The 25,141-nt window shown below is 40.2% G+C and overlaps 1 protein-coding gene across 1 annotated transcript in view; it reads right to left on the reverse strand.

Moving 5' to 3' along the window:
- The window catches only part of DCAF1 (DDB1 and CUL4 associated factor 1), a 57,804-nt gene that overhangs the window by 15,386 nt on the left and 17,277 nt on the right, over positions 1-25,141 (reverse strand). The window contains exons 8-22 of the mRNA XM_034066084.1: positions 24,033-24,134; positions 22,647-22,805; positions 20,028-20,207; positions 19,000-19,209; positions 17,685-17,854; positions 15,839-15,963; positions 13,523-14,783; positions 12,410-12,608; positions 11,634-11,716; positions 10,678-10,762; positions 9,062-9,295; positions 8,425-8,518; positions 7,859-7,963; positions 6,992-7,065; positions 5,680-5,784 (exon numbers count right to left, since the gene is read on the reverse strand). Of these exons, the coding sequence (XP_033921975.1) occupies positions 5,680-5,784; positions 6,992-7,065; positions 7,859-7,963; positions 8,425-8,518; positions 9,062-9,295; positions 10,678-10,762; positions 11,634-11,716; positions 12,410-12,608; positions 13,523-14,783; positions 15,839-15,963; positions 17,685-17,854; positions 19,000-19,209; positions 20,028-20,207; positions 22,647-22,805; positions 24,033-24,134 (3,186 nt within the window). The remainder of the gene's footprint in view (positions 1-5,679; positions 5,785-6,991; positions 7,066-7,858; positions 7,964-8,424; positions 8,519-9,061; positions 9,296-10,677; positions 10,763-11,633; positions 11,717-12,409; positions 12,609-13,522; positions 14,784-15,838; positions 15,964-17,684; positions 17,855-18,999; positions 19,210-20,027; positions 20,208-22,646; positions 22,806-24,032; positions 24,135-25,141) is intronic.

The raw sequence follows: 25,141 nt of genomic DNA on the forward strand, positions 1-25,141 counted from the left end.
TAAGGTGCTCAAAACTAGGTGCAATTTCTGAGTTTGCTTCTTATCCTTCCTCTCACTGATCTCACACTGAGTCACAAAAATAAGCCCATTCCTTTAATTGCATAACAAAAAACAATAGTGTGTAAAGGAATTTCACCATTTGGCAGGTAAATGCACTCTACTTCTATGGATGAGAATTTGTTCTTTATTTTCTCAAGCTTCTGACTGACATTTCCCATCACAGCTGAGGCAGCTTTTACTTTCTTGGTAAAAAAAGCTACTCTGGGAATTCTAGAAAGACATGTTAGACAAGAGGAAGTCAACCTTTGATTTCTGTCACTGAACAGGTAGAATATGCTTTTATCTCTGCTGAAGGTGTTTTTCTCCATAACACTAGGTCTAGCCTTCTGAAAGCTTCAATTACTTTTTCCTTTCCAGTAATTTCCTCTGTTTGCACTGACAGTTAATGAAACTAGATTCTGAAACAGCAGAAGAGGCTGAAGCTGTCAGTTATTTGCTACTATTTAAAAATGGGTTAAGAAGTACAGGTATAGAGAAAACTTTATTACTATTTCTCTTTAAATGTTTGGTTTGGAGGATACCCGTTCAAAAGATGTGTCTGTTATGTGAACAGGTCTTTGATGGAAACCACTCTGTAGTTAGCCTCCCTGGCTGCAACAAAGATCCCTATTAAGGTGTGCAATAAACACATGTATATTATTATCTTTTGAGACATTTGCCTGAAAATACTTCCTCCCAGCTATTATCCTTTAAACCATCTTGTCTCAAGGAAGGTTTATGAACAAAGTGTATCTTCAAATGTTACAGTAACAGATCCTGAAAAACTAGGGGTCCCCAGGCAGCCTCTAGTGACACAAGCACCACCATGCTCTCAAATACATGGGCCAATACGGATTAAGGTTTATAGTTTGGGTTGGTTTTTTTTCCCCAGCAAATAAGTATCTACATGAAAACAAACCTGTATCAGGCTAACAGCAATAAAAATACAGTGGAATTGCTGTTGCAGGCAAACAAGGGGAAAGTCCTAAAATACAAATAAGAAACTGTGATCCCAAAGACCACATAGAAAGCTGAGGAAAAACATTCTTCATCCTGGCTAAACCATATCCTAGAATAGTAATTGTCTTTTGAGTCTTTATTGCCCTATCTCCAAAGCTTTGATTTCACATGACCTACAATTTTCTAAACCAATGCAAAAAGACAAAACACCTACCATCAATATTTCGATAGCCCAGAAGCACTGCAGGATAATTAACAGTTCTTCAGTTCTGGCAAAAGAAGTAGAACACACTTTATAGGACAGGGACAGCTAGGTGAAGCAATCTGCTGATGCAGCCATAGATCTCTCTGTACATGACAGTAACTGAGAAGATTACTTAAGCCTCATGGATGCAACATCATCCACATACATCACAGAGAGAAAAATAGGCCTTAAAGATCTAATATGGAAAGAAAAACTAAAATAAGAGGTAAAAATGCACAGACTGAAAATGCTGTAACCCACTCAGAAGATCATGCCATCCAGACTTAAGGTTCACAGTTTGAGTCTACTCTGTGGTCTACTTGGTTTTAGCTTTTCTGATCACTTAATATTTCTGAAGTGTCCCCTTCTAGTGCACAGGAACTAGGCCAGACCAGTACATTCACTTTCCTTTACACCATTTTCTCTGAAACTCCTGGTTTGCCACCACACTGCAGAAAACAGTAGATTACTGCGTGAAACACAAGATATTAATCAGCCAAGAAATGGAAATAAATAAGAATTAAGCAAGTTAACAACCACAAGATGGTCCATCATCTGTATCAGTAGCTCAAATACTTCTGCTAAGTCTAATTCTGAGGGAGTGTATTAAAACAGTGGCAAATACACAAGGAAGAAGAGGAGGATCTTGCTGTAGGATTAAAGAATATGAAACTCTGCCTATTTCCCCAGAAATATATTTGTATAGACTGAATATAGTCTTGCAAATACTTGTGAGACTGTCACTGATAGGCCCATTAGGATACTTAGCAGCAGTGAATAATACACAAAACTCATGAAAGGCTAATTCTTTGGAATAAAACATCCAACAAAGGAAAGCACACAAACCTGCTCTTGCTAAGCACATTGTAGCTTCGCTTTCCCTCAATTATCATAGTAAGTACAAAGTACAGAGTATCAATATCTGTTTAGCATTTGTTCTGTTACCCAAGGCTTGACAGCTCTGGATTACTGGCCATAACTAGGACAAGGCAGCTTTTTTTTTTCCCCAGAGCTCTTAAATGGAGGACTAGCACAACAGCCAAGGAAGAATTCAGCTACACTGGGGCTATTCTCAAGCATTTCAAACAAAACCATCAACATCTACCGCAGCAATACCAAGCACAAGCCAGCTAAGTCAGCCTGATCATTTAATCTGAAGGTAATTTATGTAACAGTTAAGTTTGATTTGAGAAAGGGGGAGTAATAGAATTGCTTTGTTTCTTTGCTTAAATGAGAGAAGGAATCAAAAGATACCTAAGGCCAAATTGCCCTGCAAGGTTCATTTTACAGGTACTCAGTCTTTTGGTTTTCAAAACCTTGTCACAGAGCTATCAGTTGACATTTGTCAAATCTGACATTATAAGGCATCAAAATTGAAACTAAAAAATAATGTCAGGCAGATACTTTTCACAGTTCCTGTCTCAAGCACAATTTTAAAGCAATTTTATTCTGCAGCACATGACTTCCAAGCAAGGCTTGCCCATGTGCCAATTCGGTTATTTACTACTTTCTGTACAGGCAAAAAACTATACTCACGGACCCATGTAGATCATACACAAAAATATATATATGCATAAAGTCAAGGTGTGAAGATATGGGAGCCAAACAAACCAGCATCTGCTCTACGAATCTTGACCAAAGAGACACCAGATTAACACTGACTCACGTGGATTTCCACACACACCACGTTGATTAAAAAGATTAGAAAGCATCTTCTTTTAGCCAGAAGGCATTTTAGGACATATGGGAGAAATCCCAACAAACTGGAAAGTTTATTTCCCATTTTTCAAAGCCTAAATCACAGAAACTAAGTAGGCAAATAGTAAACACATACATATATGTATGTGACCATACGTATACACAGAAAACTCCTGTTAAATTACTCTTGTTAGCCCTAACAGGCAAACGTGCCAGAGATTCTGGAAAACCGCTACTCATTCTAGCTCAATGCTGGATGTCTCCATGGAGACAAAAGTTACATTTTGTAAGCCTGAGGCTAGAACAAACCTGGAGGAACAGCAGTGAACAGCTGTGGGACAGAAAGCCAGGGGTTTATATTTTGTTAAACACATATAGACTGAAATGAATTGAGGCTTATAAATGTTGTTTATATTAATGCCACATCTCTTACTAAAAGACACTTGACTGTAACCATTCCTAGAAGTTACTGTCTAGGAAACATCTATACACCCCAGAAATAAAGACCATAAAACGCAGCAATTATGTAATATCAACTAGTCACTCTTAACTTGCAAATCAATCTGAGAGCAGCTTTGTTTGAATACTCCATAAACCTTCCAGAAAAGCTTTTAGCATACTTCAATTCTGCTGGGGCCACCTCCATTTGTAAGGCAGGAAACATCCCCAGTCACATTTAATGGATGACAGATACCTTATCTCTGCTTGGTACCTAGTGTTACAGCCTGGAACCAACAGCATTCAGACTGTGTCCTCTTATACAAACACAGATCTCCACTTAAGTCAACATGTACCAGTGATGTCACAAAACAGCTGCTAGTTAATCATTGTATAATGCAAAATCAATTTCTGCTTCAAACTGGGTTTTGAGATCTCATAAAGAAACAAGCTTACTAAAATATACTGAATGTGAACAAAACTAGCGGAAGCAGAAACAAAATAGGAACCACTGCCTAAGGTAAGGACTGTAAGAAAGTAGAAACACTTTGGAAGGAACAGTAAATTTCCACCCCACTCATTGCTTCCCATGGAATTCTACTCTTTACCTATCATTCAGTTCCTTAACTGAGTCCATCCAATCTAGGGACAGAAACAGCAATCAATGATTTCATAAGAATGGAAAAACTTCACCTGCAAATTTGTAAAACACTGAGAGGACACAACAGCAAACTGTGTATCCAAACAGAACTACTGCTTTATCTTCAGAATCGCAGTGAAAGTGTAATACTAACAACAAGCTACAAAAAAAAAGTACTTTCCTGGGATCTGCATCCAGTCTTCTGAACTACAAAGTAAGTTTTTACCCAGCAACAGGAAGAGTCAGATAGAAAGTGTATCAGAAACCCAGCTTTCTACACAGTCTGGAAAAGCTAAGCAAACTATTACCTTCTGGCATTCTCTGGGAAAAGGTCAAGTCAGCTTTTCATGCAGGAGATACAAATACATGATTTTACTAGAATGCAGACACTAAAGAGCAGAAAATAATGCATTTAAAATCTTTAGGGAAGCTACAAATGTGCCTTTAATTCTCACTGTACTGTAGTAAGTATTCTGTGCTACTGTGTGTTCTACCAACTGCAGCCTGAGGAGCGCTTACTGCATTTCTCAGCTCTTTCATCAAGTTGCCAGAGATCAAATGGCTGATCTGAGAATGAAAACCAACACATCCCAATGCAAGCCCACACCTTTCTTGAAAGTTCTTCAAACATTCTGCTGTGTAGAAGCAGGGTGCAGTTTCACTGCATCAGTCACAAGTTGTGTCTCATTCAGAAACTGGTGAGAAGTTATGGCCAAATACGACACTTGGAATTGAAAAAAAGGAAGCACTCATGTACTACCATCTCTACCGGGTGTTAAAACACTAAAAAAACCCAAACCAGCCAACCCTAGTATAATAAATCTCAAAGTTTCTAACCAGCAGGTCAAATGAGGTGATCCTGCCTCTCTGCTCTGCTCTTGTGAGACCTCGCTTGGAATACTGTATGCAGTTCTGGTGTCCCCAACACAAGGAGGACATGAAACTGTTGGAACAAGTCCAGGGGAGAGGCATGAGAATGATAAGGGGGCTGGAGCACCTTCCATACAAAGACAGGCTGAGAAAACGGGCTGTTCAGCCTGGAGAAAAGAAGCTGTGTGGAGACCTCACAGCAGCCTTCCAGTATCTGAAGGGGATCTATAAGGATGTTGGGGAAGGACTCTTCGTTAGGGACTGTAGTGACAGGACAAAGGGTAATGGATTCACACTTAAACAGGAAAGATTTAGGTTAGGTATAAGGAAGAAGTTCTTTACTGTGAGAGTGGTGAGGCACTGGAATGGGTTGCCCAAGGAAGCTGTGGCTGCCCCATCCCTGGTGATGTTCAAGGCCAGGCTGGATGGGGCTTTGAGCAACCTGGTCTGGTGGGAGGTGACCCAGTCTGCAGCAGAGGATTGGAACTAGATGAGCTTTAAGACCCCTTCTGAAACAAACCATTCTATGATTCTATGATGAAGACTGAAATACTTAGCGAAACTAATAAATAAACTACAAACTTTTATGTCTGTTTACAGGGCACAAAGTTCACACAGGTTATACATAGATAGCCTCAGTTTATGGTGATGGTAAAGTGACCTGCTTCATATTAGGTGACATCAAATGAGGCATCTGTACTTTATGGGTAACAAAGAACACCTACGCACTCTCACATGTAGATGGCTAACAGCTACTCTTGAACAAGTAGGTTAATGTCATAGTTCTCACCTGATCATCTTCTTCATCCTCTTCATCTTCTGCCAGACGCTGCCTTCCCACTTCATACAGTCTGCAAACTGTATCCATATTCATGGCATCCATGCTCCCTTGATTCTGGAGAGGAGATGCCCACACAGGAATTAGCCCCAGGAATCAAGCTCAGGGTTCATATTCAATGCTGTATCTGATCTAAGCCACAAACATTTCCAAAATCTTTCCCTCCCATTTAGTAGCAGCAGTACAATTAGCACTAAAAGAAAGTTCTTTTGGTTTCAAGGACCAGTCCAGAAGTAATGTAGATATTTACTTTCTGCTTCTATCATCTGCAAGTCACACATTTACCAGTAGACTTAAAACATTTATTGGATCCTTAACATGCTATGGGTCCATTCTCACCTAACTGCACACCACTTCCCTATAAATTTGCCTCCCTGACATATCATTAAACCACATGCCTTGAGAGTGTTGCTAAAAACTCTCATGCAACAAGAGTTCAAGGAGGCAGTAGTCTGACCCCAGCAACCACTGCTGCCACATACCCTGAAGTAACATTTCCAATGGCTCCTATAAATGAAAGTTTTCATTATCTTGACCTCACTACCTTGACAACTCCAACTCCAGAAGTTACAACATGAAGGTTGTCCTCCTACAAATTCTTGATTAGCTTTTTTTTCTTTTGTCTTTAAGGATCAGTGGTTCAGAGTATTAACTAGACAGAACTTAAATTAGTCCATACTCAGGGTCAAGAAACCAGGTACTGGCACCATACTATTGGACAAAGAACTGGACCTGTTAGTTTCATTTTACTTCCCCCCTAACAAACAAGAAGTTTCACTCAGTAATTTTTTGCTTCAAATCCTTAGCTTCTGGGATTTTGCTAGGAAGACAAGTGAAAAAGGAACAGTAAGAGTGATGCACAGAACAGCTCCACGGGAAGCCCCAGGAAGATTACTTCTCCTGGTTATTTGATACAGTGCAAATTTTAGTAGGAAATTACTGCTATAAATAGGTAAAAAATTGCATTTCTCTATGCTTATGAAAAAGAAAACCTCTGCACATTTTAAAGTGGGAACTGTTTGAAGAAGAGAGGTAAATGTGTTTGAAGTTTAAGGAATCATAGGCAGAAACACAAGACTGCTGTGGGTGGACAAGAAAAAATTAGCAACGTATTTACCATCATCAGAACACTACCACTGCTTGGGACATGAATTTAACATTAGGAACTCCGGAATCATCACTTTTGGAGGTTTTAAGAAGAAACTAGAAGTATTGCACTCAAACAACAGCTACAGAGCCCAGAGCATATTCTTAACTACTTTACCTCAATGACAGCCAGATAGCAGTCCTTGCTGTCTGTGCACAAGTCAAAGATATTCCGTTTTATGTCAATGGTAGCTGGAAAACATCACAAAACAAACTCAGTAGTTAACTTTATATTGCTTAATGCTTGCTGAAATAAAAGATCTAAGTCTAAAAGCAGATAATAAAATTGTGGGATAAGAAACAACAGCTGAAGTGAAACAAACATTTGTAATAAACTCAACCTGTAATAAAGAATAAACATGTTGGAGATTGTCATAAAAAAAATAGCCAGGTAAGTTCTTAACCCACTCTGCAAAGTGTCTCATCCCTCGATAACACATTTATTGGCTTCTCTAAGCACAGTAAACAACAGATAATCTTCCAGGATAGGTTGCAACCAAGGGACTGAGTTGAGCCATATCTCCTTTCATAGTAAACCCCACATTTGCTTATGTCCGTAGCAGCAATTAGCCTAGCTGCAGAAGCTTTGCAAGCTGGAGGCCAAACGGACAGCATTCTGAACTACCAGGACGGAGAAATGCTGCTAGGAAAAGGGGAGGGTGGGGAGGGACTTCCTGAAAAGGGACCAAAAACATCTTGGCAAAATGACCTACTATCTCGGATTGTGCCCTCCTTGGAAAGACAAAAGGAAAATAAAGCCAAAAATGCTGAACATGAGCAAGTAAGACAGTCACACACTGAACAGGATATGATACTTGAATCTATTTCAGTGTTAAACCCAACTCCCACACTTCAGTCAGAACAGGTCGTAGCAGGATTTTTGTCACTCACGCAAAGAAAAGTAGGAAGTGAAGGTTAATATGCAGAACTTTCAATAAATCTTTAAACCTCCAGACCAAGCTATTTGCTTCTCTCTTACTCTTACCTATAGGTTTATAATCAGTTGCATTAAACGTCCTGAAAGAAGAGCCAAAGGGACTTCTCATTCTCTCCTCCAGAAGGTCATCTTCATCATCTGCCTGCAACATAGCTGATACAAAGGAAAATTATCCCACAAATCCACCTTCTATTCATCATGATCAACTTAAGACCAAATTAGACTCTTAAAAGAATTTTCTTTTTATTTAATAGCTTGGCAAGATCAATTTAATGTATACTCTTTAGACCTGCCTTTATTGATACTACAGATCACTGAAACTTAATACAGAGGATAAAATTCTTCTCAAGCATCATCAGATCTACCATTACACATATTTTCTTTTTCAATAGGTTGTTTTTTAATCTCACAAATGAATTATGATATTGCTGTTAGAAAAAATTGACTTTGTCAGCAACACACAGCATAAATATCCTGTAAAAAACAGTTCACACATGCCAGTAAGGCTTGGAGTGAGACAGACTCTCTTAAGCTTCCAATTTCACAGAACAAGCATCTACTTATCTCAAACCAGAGGCGATCAAGGACAGTAATGTGAAACTGAGAAGTCCTACCTCCATACATAACTGTGCCAGTATAGTTGAAGACCACACGACACTGGTCCAGTGCAGGTACTGTGTGTAACAAATGAAAAGTTCGGAGGTCCCACTGAAAAAAATACAGGCTAAGGAGCAACAAACAATCAAAAGTCTCCATTTCCTTTTCAATACAGCATCAAACAACTGATTGTGTTCAAGGAACACCACTGCCACCCTCTTGCAAATATGGCAGAACCAGGGCTAAATTCTAGCACCACAATCCCTTCCATGTGTTCAAACTGAAAAAGCTCTTATACTCAAAATGCAATTTCTAGTTATGAGAAGTTACTGCAGTAACTTCAAGGTTGATCTTTGTATGGGATGGGAAGAGAGCAGAGGTACCACACAATATATTACTAAAGAAAAAAATCTCTCTTGCTCTTTCTCTGTGTTAAGCATTTCCTCTAGGCTGTATCAGAGGCAGAATCTAGATTTAAGTCAGTTAGCTCTGACAGCCCCTACTTACTTCAAAGTTCACAGAGAAAATTGTTGTTTCCATTCATAACCTGTAACACAGCAGACCATTAATACAACTTCTGCAAACAGACACTTGTTTATCAACATAAATTCTTTATGTCCAGCACATAATTTATCAGAGTGGCCAAAAGGATACAATTTCTGTGTTGACTATGACCTCTAGCCCATTAGGATGGAAAACACCACTGATGGTCATGTTGAATTTGTCAAACTTGTGGATGGCTTGTGCTGATCTGACATCCCAGAGGACACCATCATTTAGGACAAGATCATCAGTGGGGTTAAAAGTGGCACAGTTCTTCTTGTAGTTGTTGGCAAGATCTGGGTTAAACAGAGTCAATAGCTTGTTGCCAGTCTGAATATCATAGATCTTTTAGATTAGAAAGAAAAAGAAAGATTAGTCACAATTTGTAATGTACCTGTGCCTAAGATCAGCCCATGTTCCCCTTTTTAGATTGTTTCCAGAATCACCCCATTTCCCATTTTGCTTTTCTATTTCAAGTGAGAGCATTCCAAAGATAAGCCTTCCCACCAGATCTTTACTTGGTTTTCACAGCTGTAACCTAGTCTCACAACATGTTTCATCCAGTTCTTAGCTTACTGCAAGTTCACTGATATATTTCAACACGATCAGGATTAGCTCCAGAAAAACTAACCCCATTATGAAAAGTGGGCTATAAAGCTGCAGTCACAAGGTATCACTTAGCCAGAAACTGTTTGGAAATGGAACTGCCGTCAGAGCAGATGGTATTTACAAACACAAAACTCCACACAGTGACAGGGAAAAAGCCAGAAACTGTTAAAGATGAGTTAAACTTCCTGGCAACTTTGTGAGCTTTGTCCCAACGAACTTTTGGAAGATGAAAAGATAAAAGGAGCTTTAACTAGTACAAAGGCTTTATGACCATCTTCTCCAGTAAATCTGATCTGTACCATCCCTCAGAGCCCAGCCCTCACTCAAACCTGAGAGGAAAACAATCTCTAGAATTAGAAAACAAATCTGTTTACCAAATAAACACACAATACACAAACTGATCTGACTTACAACAAATCAGAGCCGTATGTAAAATCACACATAATTTGAATAAATTATGTTTCATGACAATTTCTTATGCAAATGCTCTCACAAGAGACAATGCCTATAATGAATGTAAATTAACACAGAACAGAAGCATTCTGAAGCTTGTGTCTGTCACATTTGTAGGTATTCATATAAAAAACTAGATTCTCTGGAAATAATTTAAAAATTTAAATACCCAAATATTATTTAATAATTAAATAGTAATTAAAAATTAAGATACTCAAAAGCAAGTGGCAAATTCGGGGGGCAAAAGGAGGACACTTCTAATAGGCTATTTCCCACAGCTGTTGGCTGAGCTACTCTTAACAGTGGAACTTTTATTATCATTATTACTGACAAATAAGGCAAAGGAGGCAAATTCAGGCACTGGAGGGGAAGGGGAAGTCCTGCATGATATGTCTCAAAGCAAAACAAAGCAAATGCCACAACTGCCCAGAATACTAACTACAGAGGCAAGACATTGTACACATTGTGCTACATTTGGTTTGGAATGGTCAAGTTTATACCCTTAGACACAGGGAGAAGTTATTTGACACTTTCTAAGCTTTCTTCTAAAGCCTCTTAGTTCATCAGTTGCACAGAACATCACAGCACCCGGATCTGTATAAATGTTCTCTGAAGAATTATATTCTTGTCCCAGCTTCACAATCATGACCTTTGCTGATACTTACATGGGCAATGTCTGCTTTTGTGCCAATGACCCTATCCTGAGAGTGCTTGCTGAATTCCACATAGTGGTCATCAGGGAAGGAATGCCTGTAGATAAAGTCAGTAAAGAAGTAAAGGAACTGAAGATTCAGATCACCTTGTGAACCAAGCACTACCCCAACACCTCCAGCAGAGGTTTCAACAATTCAGAAAACTAGAGAAAGGCTTTGGCACGGAAATATCTATTACAAACACAGCCTTTACAGCAGACCAGTGAAAATACAAGCAGCAGATTCAGACTTGTCATCAACAGGGTCTGCCATGAGCATAACACTATTTAGAGGACTGAGCAATGAACAGCACCATGAATGTTCAAACACACATGCAAGCCTGGGGCACATGAAACTTTTTATCTGACAAATGCCCTCTAGCTGACCTAAAACAGGTCACACCAAAACTGTTGCTTACAACTAAGGTAGACAACAGTCAAACCTCATAAAAACAAAGAACCTTCCACCCATTTTTTTTAATGGGAAGGAACAAATGCTAGTACGGAATTCACATTTAAATAACTTCATTCAGGGCTGAAATAGCTTGTATCCAGGTCTGAAAAATCTCACCAAGCCAATCACTGTGCTAGGAAAATTCTGTAACTGGCTAGAGAAATATTGTCAAGATCATTTACAAACATGGGAATAAAAATGCAAACATATGTCTTTGCCTTCAGAGACAACAGTGATTCCACTTATCTATCTTGAGTTAAACAGGACTTTAGGTAGTCAGAATTTAGCAAAGCTGCCTGTACCAAATAAAATAGGGAAGATCAACAGAGGAAAGGCAGCATATTTCATTTTTTCATAAGAGACTTTGAGAGCTGTGCTGTACTGTTCTTCCAGGATTTGTTCTTAAGAGTTTCTGCCTATATTGAATGGTTCTTCTAACTGCAACATACCCCACAGCTGGCTCAGAGTATACCTACTTCATATCAAAGACAGACTTCATTCCCCATAACGCAGACAAAGGTTGGCTCCACGTAGCAGATGTCAGCAATAAAGATCCATCCTGTATTTTCAGTTGGGAGTGGAGAAGGAGGAAGGGAAAAGAATACCAAGGAAAACAGAGGTTATTTTGCCTGTACACTTTAACTTACATTTACAAGATGAACTTTGGAACTGTAGTAGATTTTGTGCTTATTAAACTATTCCTATGAGGATAAAGTCTAAGTACCTAATAACACGTATAAGAGAAAGAGCCCCTGGCAAACAAAGGAAAATGTTATAGATAACAATGGGAACCATCTACGATTTTAATAGATACAAATCAGGATAATCCATGCCTGTATTTTGCTGCCTTGGGGGTAGAGTTCATTCTGCTTATAATTCCTTTTATTTCTTCCTAGAATCATCTCCCAAAAGATTTCTCCAACAGAGGTTATATAAAATCTGGTATAACCCACTTATTGTAAATACATAGTGAGTTTAAGCATTTTTCCACTTCCAAGTATATATATTCATTACTTATGAAGGCACAAAGCCACTGTGCATCTTTTCTATTATCATGGGAAGAAAACCAAATATTAATCATAGAACTCACAGAGAGTATGTGAGTATGTAACTACTACAAGCACTTTAATGACAGGCATTGCAGCCCACCCAGCAGTGCATTTTAGATTTACATATCCTGATGGGCTCACAACATACTAGGGCTTAGGCTGCGAGAACTTCTAAAACTCAGAACAGGTCTTTGATTACTCACCCTGGATGGCTCAAGGTGCGTGATGGCAGAGTTATGGCAGTTGTAACTGGCCTCTTCCTGTCCACCAAACACGTTATAGAGTTTCAACTGCCCTGTGCAAGTACCCAGCATTAAGAATCGTTCCCTTGCAGAAAATGCGCAACAGGTAAAGCCACTCTCATCTTCATTTGCTTCCCTGAACACAGAAATCGGCCGGAACCTGGAGAAGGTAGAAACACAAGGGTCAGCCAAAAGACAGAAGTAAAACTAAAATTCTGTGTGATGATATTAAATCCAGTCCCTAAATGTCATGTAGGTACAAGTTACAGCTTTCTTCTAGGACAAGCTAAGTGCAAGTTGTAAGACTAGCGCTCAATCAACTATGTTACAACCATGTTTGCATTATTTCAGGGTTTGTTTTGCACTATTAAGTACTTCTGTTAAAGGACATCATGAAGTTGAAGCATTTTGAGTCCGTCTTCAAATTTGCATTGATGGAAAACTTGTAATGCTGTTACCTGCATAAGTAAAGATAGCCAGCAAAAAAATCTTCTCATGGTTCTGAAACACTCAACACAAAAAGACACAGGACATCAGCCAAGTAACCTCCTATCATAGTTTCCCAAGGTCATACTGGTTTTACTGTGAAGATGCTTTCATCTATGTGTCACCTTTATTTTTATAAACTTTACATCATCTTCTAATATAACCTCATCAAGGAAAGGCCACAGAAAAAGGTTAACAACTGTGGTGCTGTGGATTCAATTGCAAGAGCAAAACATGGATTCCACTGTCCTGCATCTGTCAGCCAGCCAGCCTCTCTTGTGTAAAACTGGTGATACATACTTACCTTCCAATGGAAAACAAAGAGCTGTAAGCTTCATCAGTCAATGTTGCTACTGAATTAACGTGATACCAGAAATAAAGTGTGCCTTATGTACTAAGGGTCAGTATAAGAAAAACAGAACAACTTCTGAAAAAGCTTTTCAAGGCTCTCCCACTTGTCCCTGTTGAATTGAAACACTTTTCTCTTCAAGGATATTCCTCTGTGGGACTGCACAGCCTGCATCCAAGTAAGGCTTTTTGTCACAGGATACATCCTGAGAGGGATCAAGAAACATTTTTCTTCCTTACCTGCTAAATATAAGGTGTCTATCAAAGCAGCCACCATCCACCCCTCCGTACTTCGGAAAGGTTGCCCTGCGGGTCAGCCGTGAGGTAAAGTTAGTTGGCGCTTGGCGCCTCTGTTTTGGCTCAGGACACTGGTGGGGAGTAAAGAGAGAGAAAGGGGGACAGGTGGCAACAGGGTTCTTGCAGCGGGCGTGCTGCTCCCTAAGGTACTCTGTGATTATACTGTCCAGTGTGGGTGGGGAAGGAAGGTGTCTGTCCAACTGCTTTTTGATAGCTGGGCTCTGGCTGTAGGCGCCATGGTCCGATTTTTGTCGCAACACTCTGATTTTTCTGCCGTTGCAGGGAGATGGCCTCTCCCTGACAAAACTAATCCTGCCAATCAGAGGAGAGTTGCTGGCATAAGAAGGGCCTGGAAGAGCAAGTGGACCTTGGGATGCAGACGGCCTTGCCTGAGCATGGACAGAGGTGGCAGTGGAACCTACAGACGTGTGGCTACTCAAACGGGCTGAGATGCCATTAGCTATACGAGGAGTGCGAGGCAGGGTCACAGGAGAGGCAGCAGCTGCAACAGGGGTGAAGGCAGATGAATGAGATGCTGCAGTCATAGGTAGATCAGCCTCTTTAGTAAGGATAGATGCAGTTTCTCCCAGGCCCTTGGAGATGAGATGGTTCCGAATCAGGAGCAGCAGCTCCTTCTCAGGAAACGTGATCCTGGATTGGGCCACCACATCTGCTTTCTGCAACCGAGCCAGAGACACATCTGTGCCGATCAGCAATGGCTTCCCCGAGACACGCTCTATCAGCTCCGCAGCGTATTTGCAAAACTTGACATGCTCACTGCGCTTGTCCTGGAGCACTGGCTCCTTCATCAGCTGCTGAATTTGGCAGCTGCTGAAGAGAGGCAGTTTGCTGATGATCTGCCGGACAGTGCTGCTACGTGAGAGCCCCACCAAGGCTTTGCAGGCTAGTGCTCGGATCTGATCTGCGTCTGTGATTGGCATCTTTATAGACAGCAATGACAGCAGCACTTTGATGCCATTGTTGGACTGTACCACATTCCACATCTTGGCTAAGGTGTGCTCACTGCTCTTGGGGGCCTGGGGAAGCTTTCGACGAGGAGTTCCAGAGATGAATTTGCCAATACTGGAGATCCGATTATCTGGGCCGCACACACAGTTGATGATGATTTGAAGGGCTGATTTCTGAATCTCAGCATCATGGATGAAAAACTCACCCTCAGCAACTCCAAGGATGATACTAATACCTAGTGAGGGAAATAAATAGTTTCTTTAGTACTGTAAAATGTATCAGAATCAGAAAAGTAAGGGCGTCTTCAACAAATTTGTGGAAAAGAGGTAATTCTGTTTTCATTCTCGGAATTCATGACATTCTGCTAATAAGTGTAAGACATGTTCTACCTCCCTGGCAAAACATTTTTGTACACTGATGTTCCTCCACTTCATCATCAGTAAGTGGTCAATCTTTCAGAGAAGGTGATCAGGCATGGCCCAGGAACACAAAGCCCGGGATACCCAGCACAGAGAAAAGATGCATAAGCATGCCTCCGATTCTTACTGCAGAGAGCAACTGTCTTGTATAAATACTAACAAAGTGGAAACAGAGAAGAAAGAAGGGGACCTTGTTATACAAGAAAAAAAAAAACCACACCAAACCAACACCCATATCACAGCTTCCAAAGGGAGTCAGGCCTGACAAAGTTCCTGTTCGTTTCATGTTGATTCAGAAGATCAAAACCCTCACTCAAGAAAGAATTGGTGTTTTGTCTAGTAAAAGGATTTGTGCAAAATAAATTCTTTTGCCTATAACTATACTCTGCTTTTTTCTATTCTTAAAAAAATAGAGCCAAGCCCCCACTAATGCATAAGCCCTAGATCTGATCCAAGCACATCTCATTTGCATACTGAACCTGCAGAGAGCCATTAGAGCATAACTTAAACAACCATAAGTGCTCCTTTCCCATATTCTCAGATGCCATATCCCCAGGAGAACTAAATTTTTGGGAAGTTCAGGAACCTAATATTCCCATTACAAAAGCAGATGTGCCTCCATCTGTATTTAATGAGCTCTTGAAAACAAGTGCAACCCAAAGACCATGTCTTCAAATTTGTAACCCAACCACAGTTCTAATCATGACACAATTCTAACCACAATCTACTCTCCCACTTATTTGCATCCTTGACAATAACTCTAAATACATGAATTATTTTAACCCTTATCTCACTGTAGGTGAGAGACAGCTAAAAAACACATAGCAGAAGAAAACTGGCAAGTAAGTCATAAGGACCATATTCAGCTTACCCACAGTGGAAACAGTAGATCCAGCTTCATCTAACACATCCACAGGTTCTGCCAGCTGCAACTGGATTTTAGGAACCACAGTCAGGATGGCTAGTACATCCAAAGCGTATCGTACTGTGTCATTCCTGGAAGACAACAACAGAAAGACTTCTTAGAGGTATACACAGAGAGTTATTTCAATACATAACATAGTATTCAAGCTATTCTACTCCAACAAATAGGAGTAAATCAGTCCCAACTGATGTATTTAATGTGCCTTTTCATTTTAGCAGGTTTCACTTTTAATGGGCTTGTCTCCACAGAAGGCAGTGCTCAGATGCACACCATTGCCCGCAATCTGTCAACATTTATCCCACACTACCCACAGGCTCCTAAACGCATTGTCAATTTCTGTTTATGTAAGTAAGAATGTTAAGACTTATCCACAAAAGTATTCTAAATTAAACTTCTAAATCTAACATAACTGTACATCTTAAATGGAAAACACATTTAAAATACAGTCACAGTCAACTAGGAAGGAAGTTTTTCTGAAGTGAAGGGAAACTGTTCAGCAGTAGAACAGGCAACTGTATAGGAAAAAGGCATCAACACAGGCACCAGTTTAAGAAAGACACAGGCATGTGGAAGATGAAAAGAGCTGTTAAGCAAGGGGCAGGAGAGCAGAATGCAAGAAAAGGGGTGAAGGCCTGTAAGCCTATGTGGGAAGGTAAGAGTTAACCCAAGCAGCAATTAGGAAACAGCTGCAGAGAATAAAAAACAGGAGAACAGAAACTACCCAGGAGAGTGCAACCTGAGAGAGGGAAAGGTAGGCAGGGGATTGCAGAAACAAAACAGATTTCAAAGCTTTCAAGTTGAATTAGGAAAAGAACTCATGCAGGCAGCAGAAATAAGGAGGGGGGAATCCTGGTGACAAGAATACTGCTGATGACAATTAGTTACAGCAAACAGTGACTCACCAGAACATATCTCTAGAGATATCTCAGTTCACTCTGGGAAGCAGACGGTCATTAGGATAAATAAAGACTGGAAATTTGCACCTATCCTCCTTTTGAACTGGGGACAGGATCCTAATAGTATTCTATTACAGTTTCCTTTCTTTTCTAAGGATGGTGCAAATGTTTTGGGTAGGAAGACTGGGGGAAAGATAACAATATTGTGGTGCTCCCACAGCTTGTCTGCAGCCAAGACAAGGGAGAAACTTAAAAGTGGAGCATTATAAGGTGAGCCCCCCCTAACACCATGTTGAGTTTAACAGTTGGCTGTGTATCTTCTAGGAACATGAACCTGAACCATCCACAGTAACAATCTTCAGTCTTTTTCCTATCTTGAACAGTGGCTTGTTGCATATTCACACAACTCTTCAGTACAGTTGTATCTGCTTGGGAAACTTCAAACACCAACAAATCAAAGTGATACACAGTGTCCTTTCAAGTCAGCTACATTTACTACATCCAAACAGACAATTCACCTCTTTCCAGGATTAAGAGGTCTTGATTTCATCCTCTACTTCAAAGGTTTTTTAGTCTAACAAAAAGATGAATTATGAGACAGAAAGTGGCACAGAACTGTGATTAAACTCTATTGTGATGCTGATTTGACAGAAATCAAAGGCCTGAGGCACTTTGGCTCTTCAGAAATCCCTCTCTACGTCAAAATGTTAGTCCTGCTTTCCACGGTGTTAAGATTTACAAGCACTGAGTAGCTACAGCACAGGCCCTAACAGCACTAACCAGTACAGGCCTGTTTTAAACGCTATCAGAAAGGTAGAAAACTCTCAAAATGCAATGTCCCGCCCAGTAATTGCAACTTACTGCACTAAAATGCAGTACCACAGCAAAATGCTCACCTTGCATAGTATGTCTTCCAGTTGCACGCTATTGAAATGAGCTGAAGCATGAGTTGGACACAAGACAATTTGAGGAAAACCTCTGCTGGCTCCCAGAAGAGCTGTGCTGGACCATATTCAATCAGGAACTCCATCATCTCTACAATCTGCTCATGGGTATATGAACAGGCCTGTGGGGAAATAAGTTGGAAGCATTAGAAGAGATCACAAGGATTACAAACCTGCACTACAATATTCTGTTATAAAGTCCCCCACTGCTGGCATTTAACCAAAAATAACATCCACGAAGAGCAGACCAGAACTGTCTCTTGCAGATTAAGTATTTACTGTCTGGTTTATTCCCCAACTAGAAAAGAGTACAGCAACTGTCACTATAATATACAATAATAAGCTTAAGAATAATATCCTTTAAGTTTCTTTGCAGTCCTACAAGGCTTAGGCCAATTTAAGAAATTACGTTAAATTAAAACGACTTAGTAGCTTTTAAGCTATTAATGTAGTAGTCATTAGATTATCATTCAAAAAGTATTTCTGCTAAAGCACTAAAAAGGTTGCAAAAAACAACAATTAGTTTCCAAGTTCTGACTACAAAAGCTACCAAAGAAAAAAAGGAAATTTCTATCAAGCATTCCTTTCAATAATTTGTTCAAATTACGTACGAAGGCAACAGCTTACATACGTTACTTTAGTTACCAAAATAACTGATTTTTGGAGGAGCAAAAACCCCCTTGTATTTTCTTATTTCAGCTCTTATATAAAAAGATCATAAATTAAACCAGAAACCGCAGGTAAACGTGCTCCCTTCAAAACAAACAGACAAAATCACTTTGCAGGGAGAAAGCTGAAAAATAATCTTCCTGATCATTCCTAAAAACAATGCTGTATGAATGACATTTCTGTTTTCATTATAAAAAAATCAAACTTATTTCCATGTTTTTCAACATTGTGCATTTTCTGTACATAAAGATACTGTCCTTTCAGAGATTAAAAGATCAAAAATCCCACAAGTATCAAAAAAACACCTGCCTTTGACTTAAGCTTTTGAGGGATAGAAATGGAACCATGGCAGATGAGTAGAATGTATCAATTACTTAATCAAATGTAGTTCAAATGAACCTTAAAAGCTCTTCTGTATTTTCCTATTGCAGTGTCATTCCACAAAGCAGGAAAAAAGTACAAATAAAATCCCTATCTCTATAAGTTGCCCACTGCCTAGTTAGTCCACTGGCTTCCAAAGACATCCACGTATTCCTGCAGCTTAGATTCACTTGAAAAATGCAACCACCATGTTAACAGCTTCTAACATGCTACTCACCTTGTAGGGGGGCTGTGGATGGACCAGAATGCCACCCTCAGTGCGCTGGAGTGACTGCTTCACCTGTTCAAGTTTGATAGCAAGGTGAGCCTCAAAGTATCGACGCAAGGCCATGCAGGTGTGTTTCCCAGTCTGGCGACTGGCAAAGATCTCATCATCACTCAAGAGGGCTCCTTGGTCTTCCAGGTTTAAGATCTCAAGAGTGCTTATCTTCAGGAAGGTTGGGTGGGAGGCAAAAAAGAAAGTTCCATCAGCTCACTCTTCAAGGGGGAAAAAAAAAAAGCACCTACAATTCTCAGCTGCACTTGCACTAAACCCAAACAACTTACCTTGCACACAAGACATACAAGCTCTCTCCGAGAGCTGACAAAAGCTGGCTAAACAGAAAAGGCTATCTGCACATAGCAAGTCTAACAAGAACCATTTCCCTCTACCTATGAAGAAAGAAATCCAGAAGTTACATCAGTGTAGATCTGGAGGCAGTGTTGTGCCTAATACTATAAGGCATTATATTACACAACACAAAGTGCGCTCACAACCTGCAGTGACATTCTCAAGTTAGATATAACCTAAGCTATTAGGACTGCATATTTTTTTGTACATAGACAGTATAATTTGCGCTCAAAAAGTTGTACTTCTCCTGGAACAAGGTGGGATTTAGCTGCATCCAAAAGGGTGCATGACGATATCAGACCTGTATGTGGAATGGCGAGAAACTTCCAAACTAACATTAAGCCACCACTGTTTGGATACGTACTGCTTAACCCAGTTGTACCAATAAGCTCTTCAAAGGGTAGCAAGTCTCTAGACAATAATCATACAATAATAAGAAACATGATAAAGAAAAAGGGGTCCATGTGTACATTGCTTAGAAAACTCATCCCATCTTTCCATATCCTGGGAAGTGAGGAGAGAAAAAAACAACTAAGCAAAACCAAGCAAAAGAACAGAACTTTCCACATGTGCCCTCTAAAGGGTGCAAAACCTAACATAAAATGCTGTCCACCATATAAAACTACAAGCCTTACCAGATTAACCAGACGCCGAAGGCCATCATGCCTGTCAAAGAGCTCCAGTACAGCACGGAAGGAGAAGCAAATGGAAAAGAACATGGTAGCATGGCAGCATCCCGAGGCATGGGAGCATTCCATTAGCCATAAGGTGTAGTTCACTACATCTGAAAGCACATTATGGGGGTGCATGCACACCTAGAAAACAAAATAACATTCTTGAGAAGGACTTCAGATTGCTGAAGAAAAACTGTCCAAGGAGAATGAGGGTTCTTTAAGGGGCAAATAGATAGAGGACAAATATCAGTTTCTTCCAGCTTGACCTGGGACATCTCAGACATGAAATAAAAAGACCCATTTCCAGATCAGTAGAAGAGAGACCCTGTGAGACTAATAAAGGCTATGATGTCGCAACATAGGACTAGCAATTGGTCCATTCCCTGATCATTACAGTCTCAGTGCAGTATAACTCCAGAGTCCTTTTCCATGCCACTTCAAGCTATCCAAAGTATGCAAAGAAGGAAGTTTCCACTGAAGAAACAAAAATTATTCTCAACGTAACAGCATCATACACAGTTCTAGCAAATTGCAGATGCATGGAAGCCTAAAGGAATTGCAAGGATTATCAAATGCTTGACTTTCTGTGGCAACAGATAACTGAGCAAGCCTTTTTGTTTCTCAGATAATGCCTCTGAGATGTACAAACGATGTGTTGGAACTGCACTTTTGCATATGTTTGTTAGCTTCTAACAGTGAGGAACTTGGAACCCTCTGCCAGGGTCAGTGCCAAGAGGAATAGCACAGACAGCTGAAGCACTGGCACCAGCTGCCAAATGTCAAGTGAGCAGATTTTTTGTCTGCTGTTGTTGGACATATTCAAAGAATGCACTGCTACCAGGTCCAGCCTTGGTTTCACTTCAAGACCAGAGGCTTGGCATAAACTACAAGACAAAGGACTGCCCCTTGAAACTTGCTTCCTCTGAAATCCAAAGACAAGAGAAGAACGTACCACAGAAACCTGTTCTAGCTTGTATCTATATTAGGGATAACATCCAGCAGATGAGTCAATGTCACTACAAAACAGCTGCATGGTTTCATGACATGGCCTGAGGTGACAAAATCCTAACACAGCACCCTGCCACAGCCTTTGGTTATCCTTTTGAACAACAATGCAGGCAGTAAGTGGAATCAGGCAGAAAAAAGGAGAAAAGGGAGCATACAGTGTTTTCTCGTGACAAAGCTCATGGAAACACTAGAGCAGGTTATATGGCACCAGGATCCATCTTTGACATAGTGGGTAAAAAATGTGGAGGGAACATTATACCAATTTCACTTTTACTGCCCTCATAAGTGAGATTTAATAAAGGATACAGACAGCCCTGATCAACTGCAAATACCAAAAGGTTTTTGAACACAGTCATACAAATGCCAGCAGAATCCATACAGACTGATCCTTAACCAACCACTACTAGTCTAGATAGTATGTGCTCAAGAGCATTAAGCTTGTTAAAAATCACAACACACACTCAGACATCATCAAAAACTAGGAAGATATACGCAGAAATGTACAGTTACCAGTTTATCTGCTTCAATTTTCAGCTAAAAAAAAAACAAACATGAAAAATCAAATAAAAACCCCCAAGCCCCTAGACAATGCTAGGGACAGGCCGGGAATGCAAAGCTATCACTCAAAGCAGAGCAGAGCTGCAAGGCTTTAGGCTACAACTATGCAGTTGCTTTGAATGTTAGAGCATGATGTTCCCATATGTGAGTACTAATGCTCCCAAGCTGAAAGTTCATCTCTTTTTACTTGGCATGGTAGCAACTTCAGGATAAAGTGGATTGGTTCATAGCACATAAGTGCTGCTGCCAGTACTAAAAACATAAAGAAACAGAATCAATGTTTAAAGTACCTGGGAAACTGAAGCTTAAAGGTGCACTGCCAATATCAGCCTGTCTAAAGGGATCTTGCTGGAACACAACTGAACTGAGAGGTGGATTTCTTTTAAGACTTTTTTTCTGTGTTAAAATATGAAGTGAGGAACTTCACCTTCATGGTCAGCTCTTTTGACATTGATAAGCTCAGGCCACAGGGAACTTTTAGTGTCATTTAGATTGATTTCCTGAACAATTCAGACCAGACGTGCACTGGTGTTCTGCTGCACTCTAGCACCACCACAGAGGCTGTGTTGCCACCAGGAATCTGACTTGAGGTATGTGTAACACTGAAGCTATCCATCCACACTGGGACCATGCATGGAAAAAACACAATCTTGGATATCCATTGGAACAGCCAGGAAAGGAAAGGCAAATGAGAATGGGGGAGGCTTTTTGGCTTTGGTGGGGTTTTTTGAAGAAAATGAAGGAACAGTAAGATGTAAATGGAGATAAAAGTATTGAGACACTGCTGACAAGACAGAGATCTTCAGTTAACTCCCTAGGAATTGAAATCCAAACTGTTGAAACAAAACACTCAAATACATCATTATTTATATACTACCTACTACCTGCACATACCAAAGTCTTCTATATAGATTTACTTTTCAGGTTAGAAGTTTTGTTCACTGTTTGAACACAGGTAGAAACACCTAGAAACAACAGAAACTGCTGCTGTTACAGTGAAAGCATGCCTCTTACCCTCTCCATGGCATCTTGATTGTAAGACAAATAATACAAGCACATGGAGACCCCTGTTGCTGCCATGGAAGGACGGGGGATCTCCAGCAACTTTTGCACTCCTCCATGAGCAACAAACTCCGTTGCAAACTTGTTGTGCAACAGCAATGATGCCAAATGCTAAGGAAGGATAAAAGCAGATTAGACTGGGATTCTTCAAACTGTCATCAATTCCATCCCCCACCCCACAGAAAAACAGATGGCAGAAGAAACACATGATCTGTGCTTTGTCCACCTTATTTCCCCCTCCCATTACAACTAACTGCAGAATGTAGTATTTATCCCAACAGCAAAAGCAAAAAAGACACCATAACTTTGTATTACACATCTTGAAAAAACACAGGAAAAACAGAGCAACTTAAAAACTATCCAACTGGCCATCTTGTCTTCTTTTCATACTTACTCATCATTATCACCAAGAAATATTTAAATTTGCATTCACAGCTTGTAAATGCCACATTGCTGGCAAGAAAATGTTACAAAATAAAGTTTAAAGGCTATTGTTAAAACTAAAGTCTGCAGCTGCACTGAAGTTTACTACACACTCCTGTATTACCAACACCTTCAGAAGGAACAGTAAGAACTGTAAGAAGTAAGTAAGTAAGCAAGTAAGTAAGAAGGAACAGTAAAACCCACCCACTCCCAGCTGAAATAACCTAAACTTTGATAGGAACATTGCTCCTTGTAAATAAATTCTCAGACAAGTGACAGTGAAATGAGGAGAGAGATGACACTTGGAGGATCAGAGGCAGAGAGGTTACCATGACAGACAGAAAGAACACACAGAAAAATACAACTTGTGCTGCTGCACTGCAGGTTTGGCTTGAATAAGGTTATTTTTGTGTTTCTGTACCTTGGCAAGGTAACCTTAAAGACTAATCATACAAAACTATTGTATTTCAAACATTAAGCTCAGAGATGTCATGCTGGGGCTTCTGGGAGTAAGGCACTTATGCTTCTCACCCCTCACAAATGTCCTGTGAGAAGACAAGCAGTGGAACAATGCAGGAATACTGTCTAAGGGCAGCAGGGACACAAACATTTGACCAAAAAAAGAATTTTTATCCTCTTCATTTAGGCAAATGGCAGGAGAAATTAATGGCACTTCCTGCACAAGTGAGATCTTCTCATCCCTTCCCCCCTTTTTTGATTTTAAATACTTGAGAGCTGTAAAACCAAAACCACAATGCATTTAAGCTGAGTGAAAGCCAGTTCCAACTCCAGGGAATGCACACAGGCCTAAAGAAGGTAAGCATTTGCCTTTGCCACAAGCAGCAGACATACGTTCAATCCTCTTACAATGTTTATGGTCCATTTTAGACCATAGGCATTATGAAAGTAATTTACCTTAAGGGCCTCAAAAGTGAGCAGCACATCATTGGTTTGCTTCAGGTCGATGTAATACATCATCAGATCCCTTGATCCCAGTTGCATAAAGATGGGTAGCAGCTGAGAAAAACAGTGGGAGACTAGCTGAATGTTTCATGGAAAATACAAGATCTCGTTTGGTTTTTACTCTCTAAAACCCCCAATTTTCCCCTATTAGCAGATACCTGTTATGAGAGGTCAGTGGTAACCAGCTCCATCCATAGGAAGCAATAAAGGTTAACAGACCTCTTGTAATACATCTGCTGACTGCAGCAAGGTGCATGACAGCTGCCACACGGAAATCTTAAGACTCTCCTTCAAGTGCGGCTATGGCAAATCCACACAGATACCACCCTGGCGATAGGTTCCACTTTCCATCTGTGCAAAGACAACTACCCAACAACTGAACAGAAAAAACAGGAGAGCAGGGCAACAAACCAAAACCCTTTGCATAATTCTTTGTGTAACAGCTTTATAGTATTAATTCCTATTTTTATATCCTATTATTGCTGGCATATGAAGTAATCCAGTCAGCATGCAGGGTATTAGGGGGATAATGGTTTCTTTGGCTCTCACAGAAGCAAGGCACACACGTGCATGCACATATGATGTATATCACAAAGCAAAACTGTGTTGCTTTGTTCTACTTCAAACTAAGCTAAACCACCTAAAAAAAGATTAAGCAGGAATCAAAGTGGCCTGCAGACCTATGCTAACTTAAGGTTTATGGTTAAGAGAAAAAAAAAGGAAACACGCTTTGGTAAATCTGGCACTGCCCAGCTACTTTGTCCATTTAAGTAACAACAGCTCTCAAAAACATCTGCATAATATCATAACTCCTGCAGAGCTTAAACCACTTCATTTTGAATTTCAAGTTCATTATTTCATCAGACTTCTGAGTCTCTCTCACTCTCCAGAGGAAAGATGTCTGTAATTTCAAAGTGACTTGCCCTGTGCCATCTAAACCATCACCAAATTTAACAGAAACCAGGAATAAAATACCTACTGCCATTCTCCAACTACTAGACCACACACCTGCTGGGCTCCAGTTTGAGTATTACCAAGTAATACTGAAACTAATGACTTCA

This window comes from Melopsittacus undulatus, chromosome 9 (genome assembly GCF_012275295.1).
Source record: "Melopsittacus undulatus isolate bMelUnd1 chromosome 9, bMelUnd1.mat.Z, whole genome shotgun sequence".
Classification (NCBI taxonomy): Eukaryota; Metazoa; Chordata; class Aves; order Psittaciformes; family Psittaculidae; genus Melopsittacus; species Melopsittacus undulatus.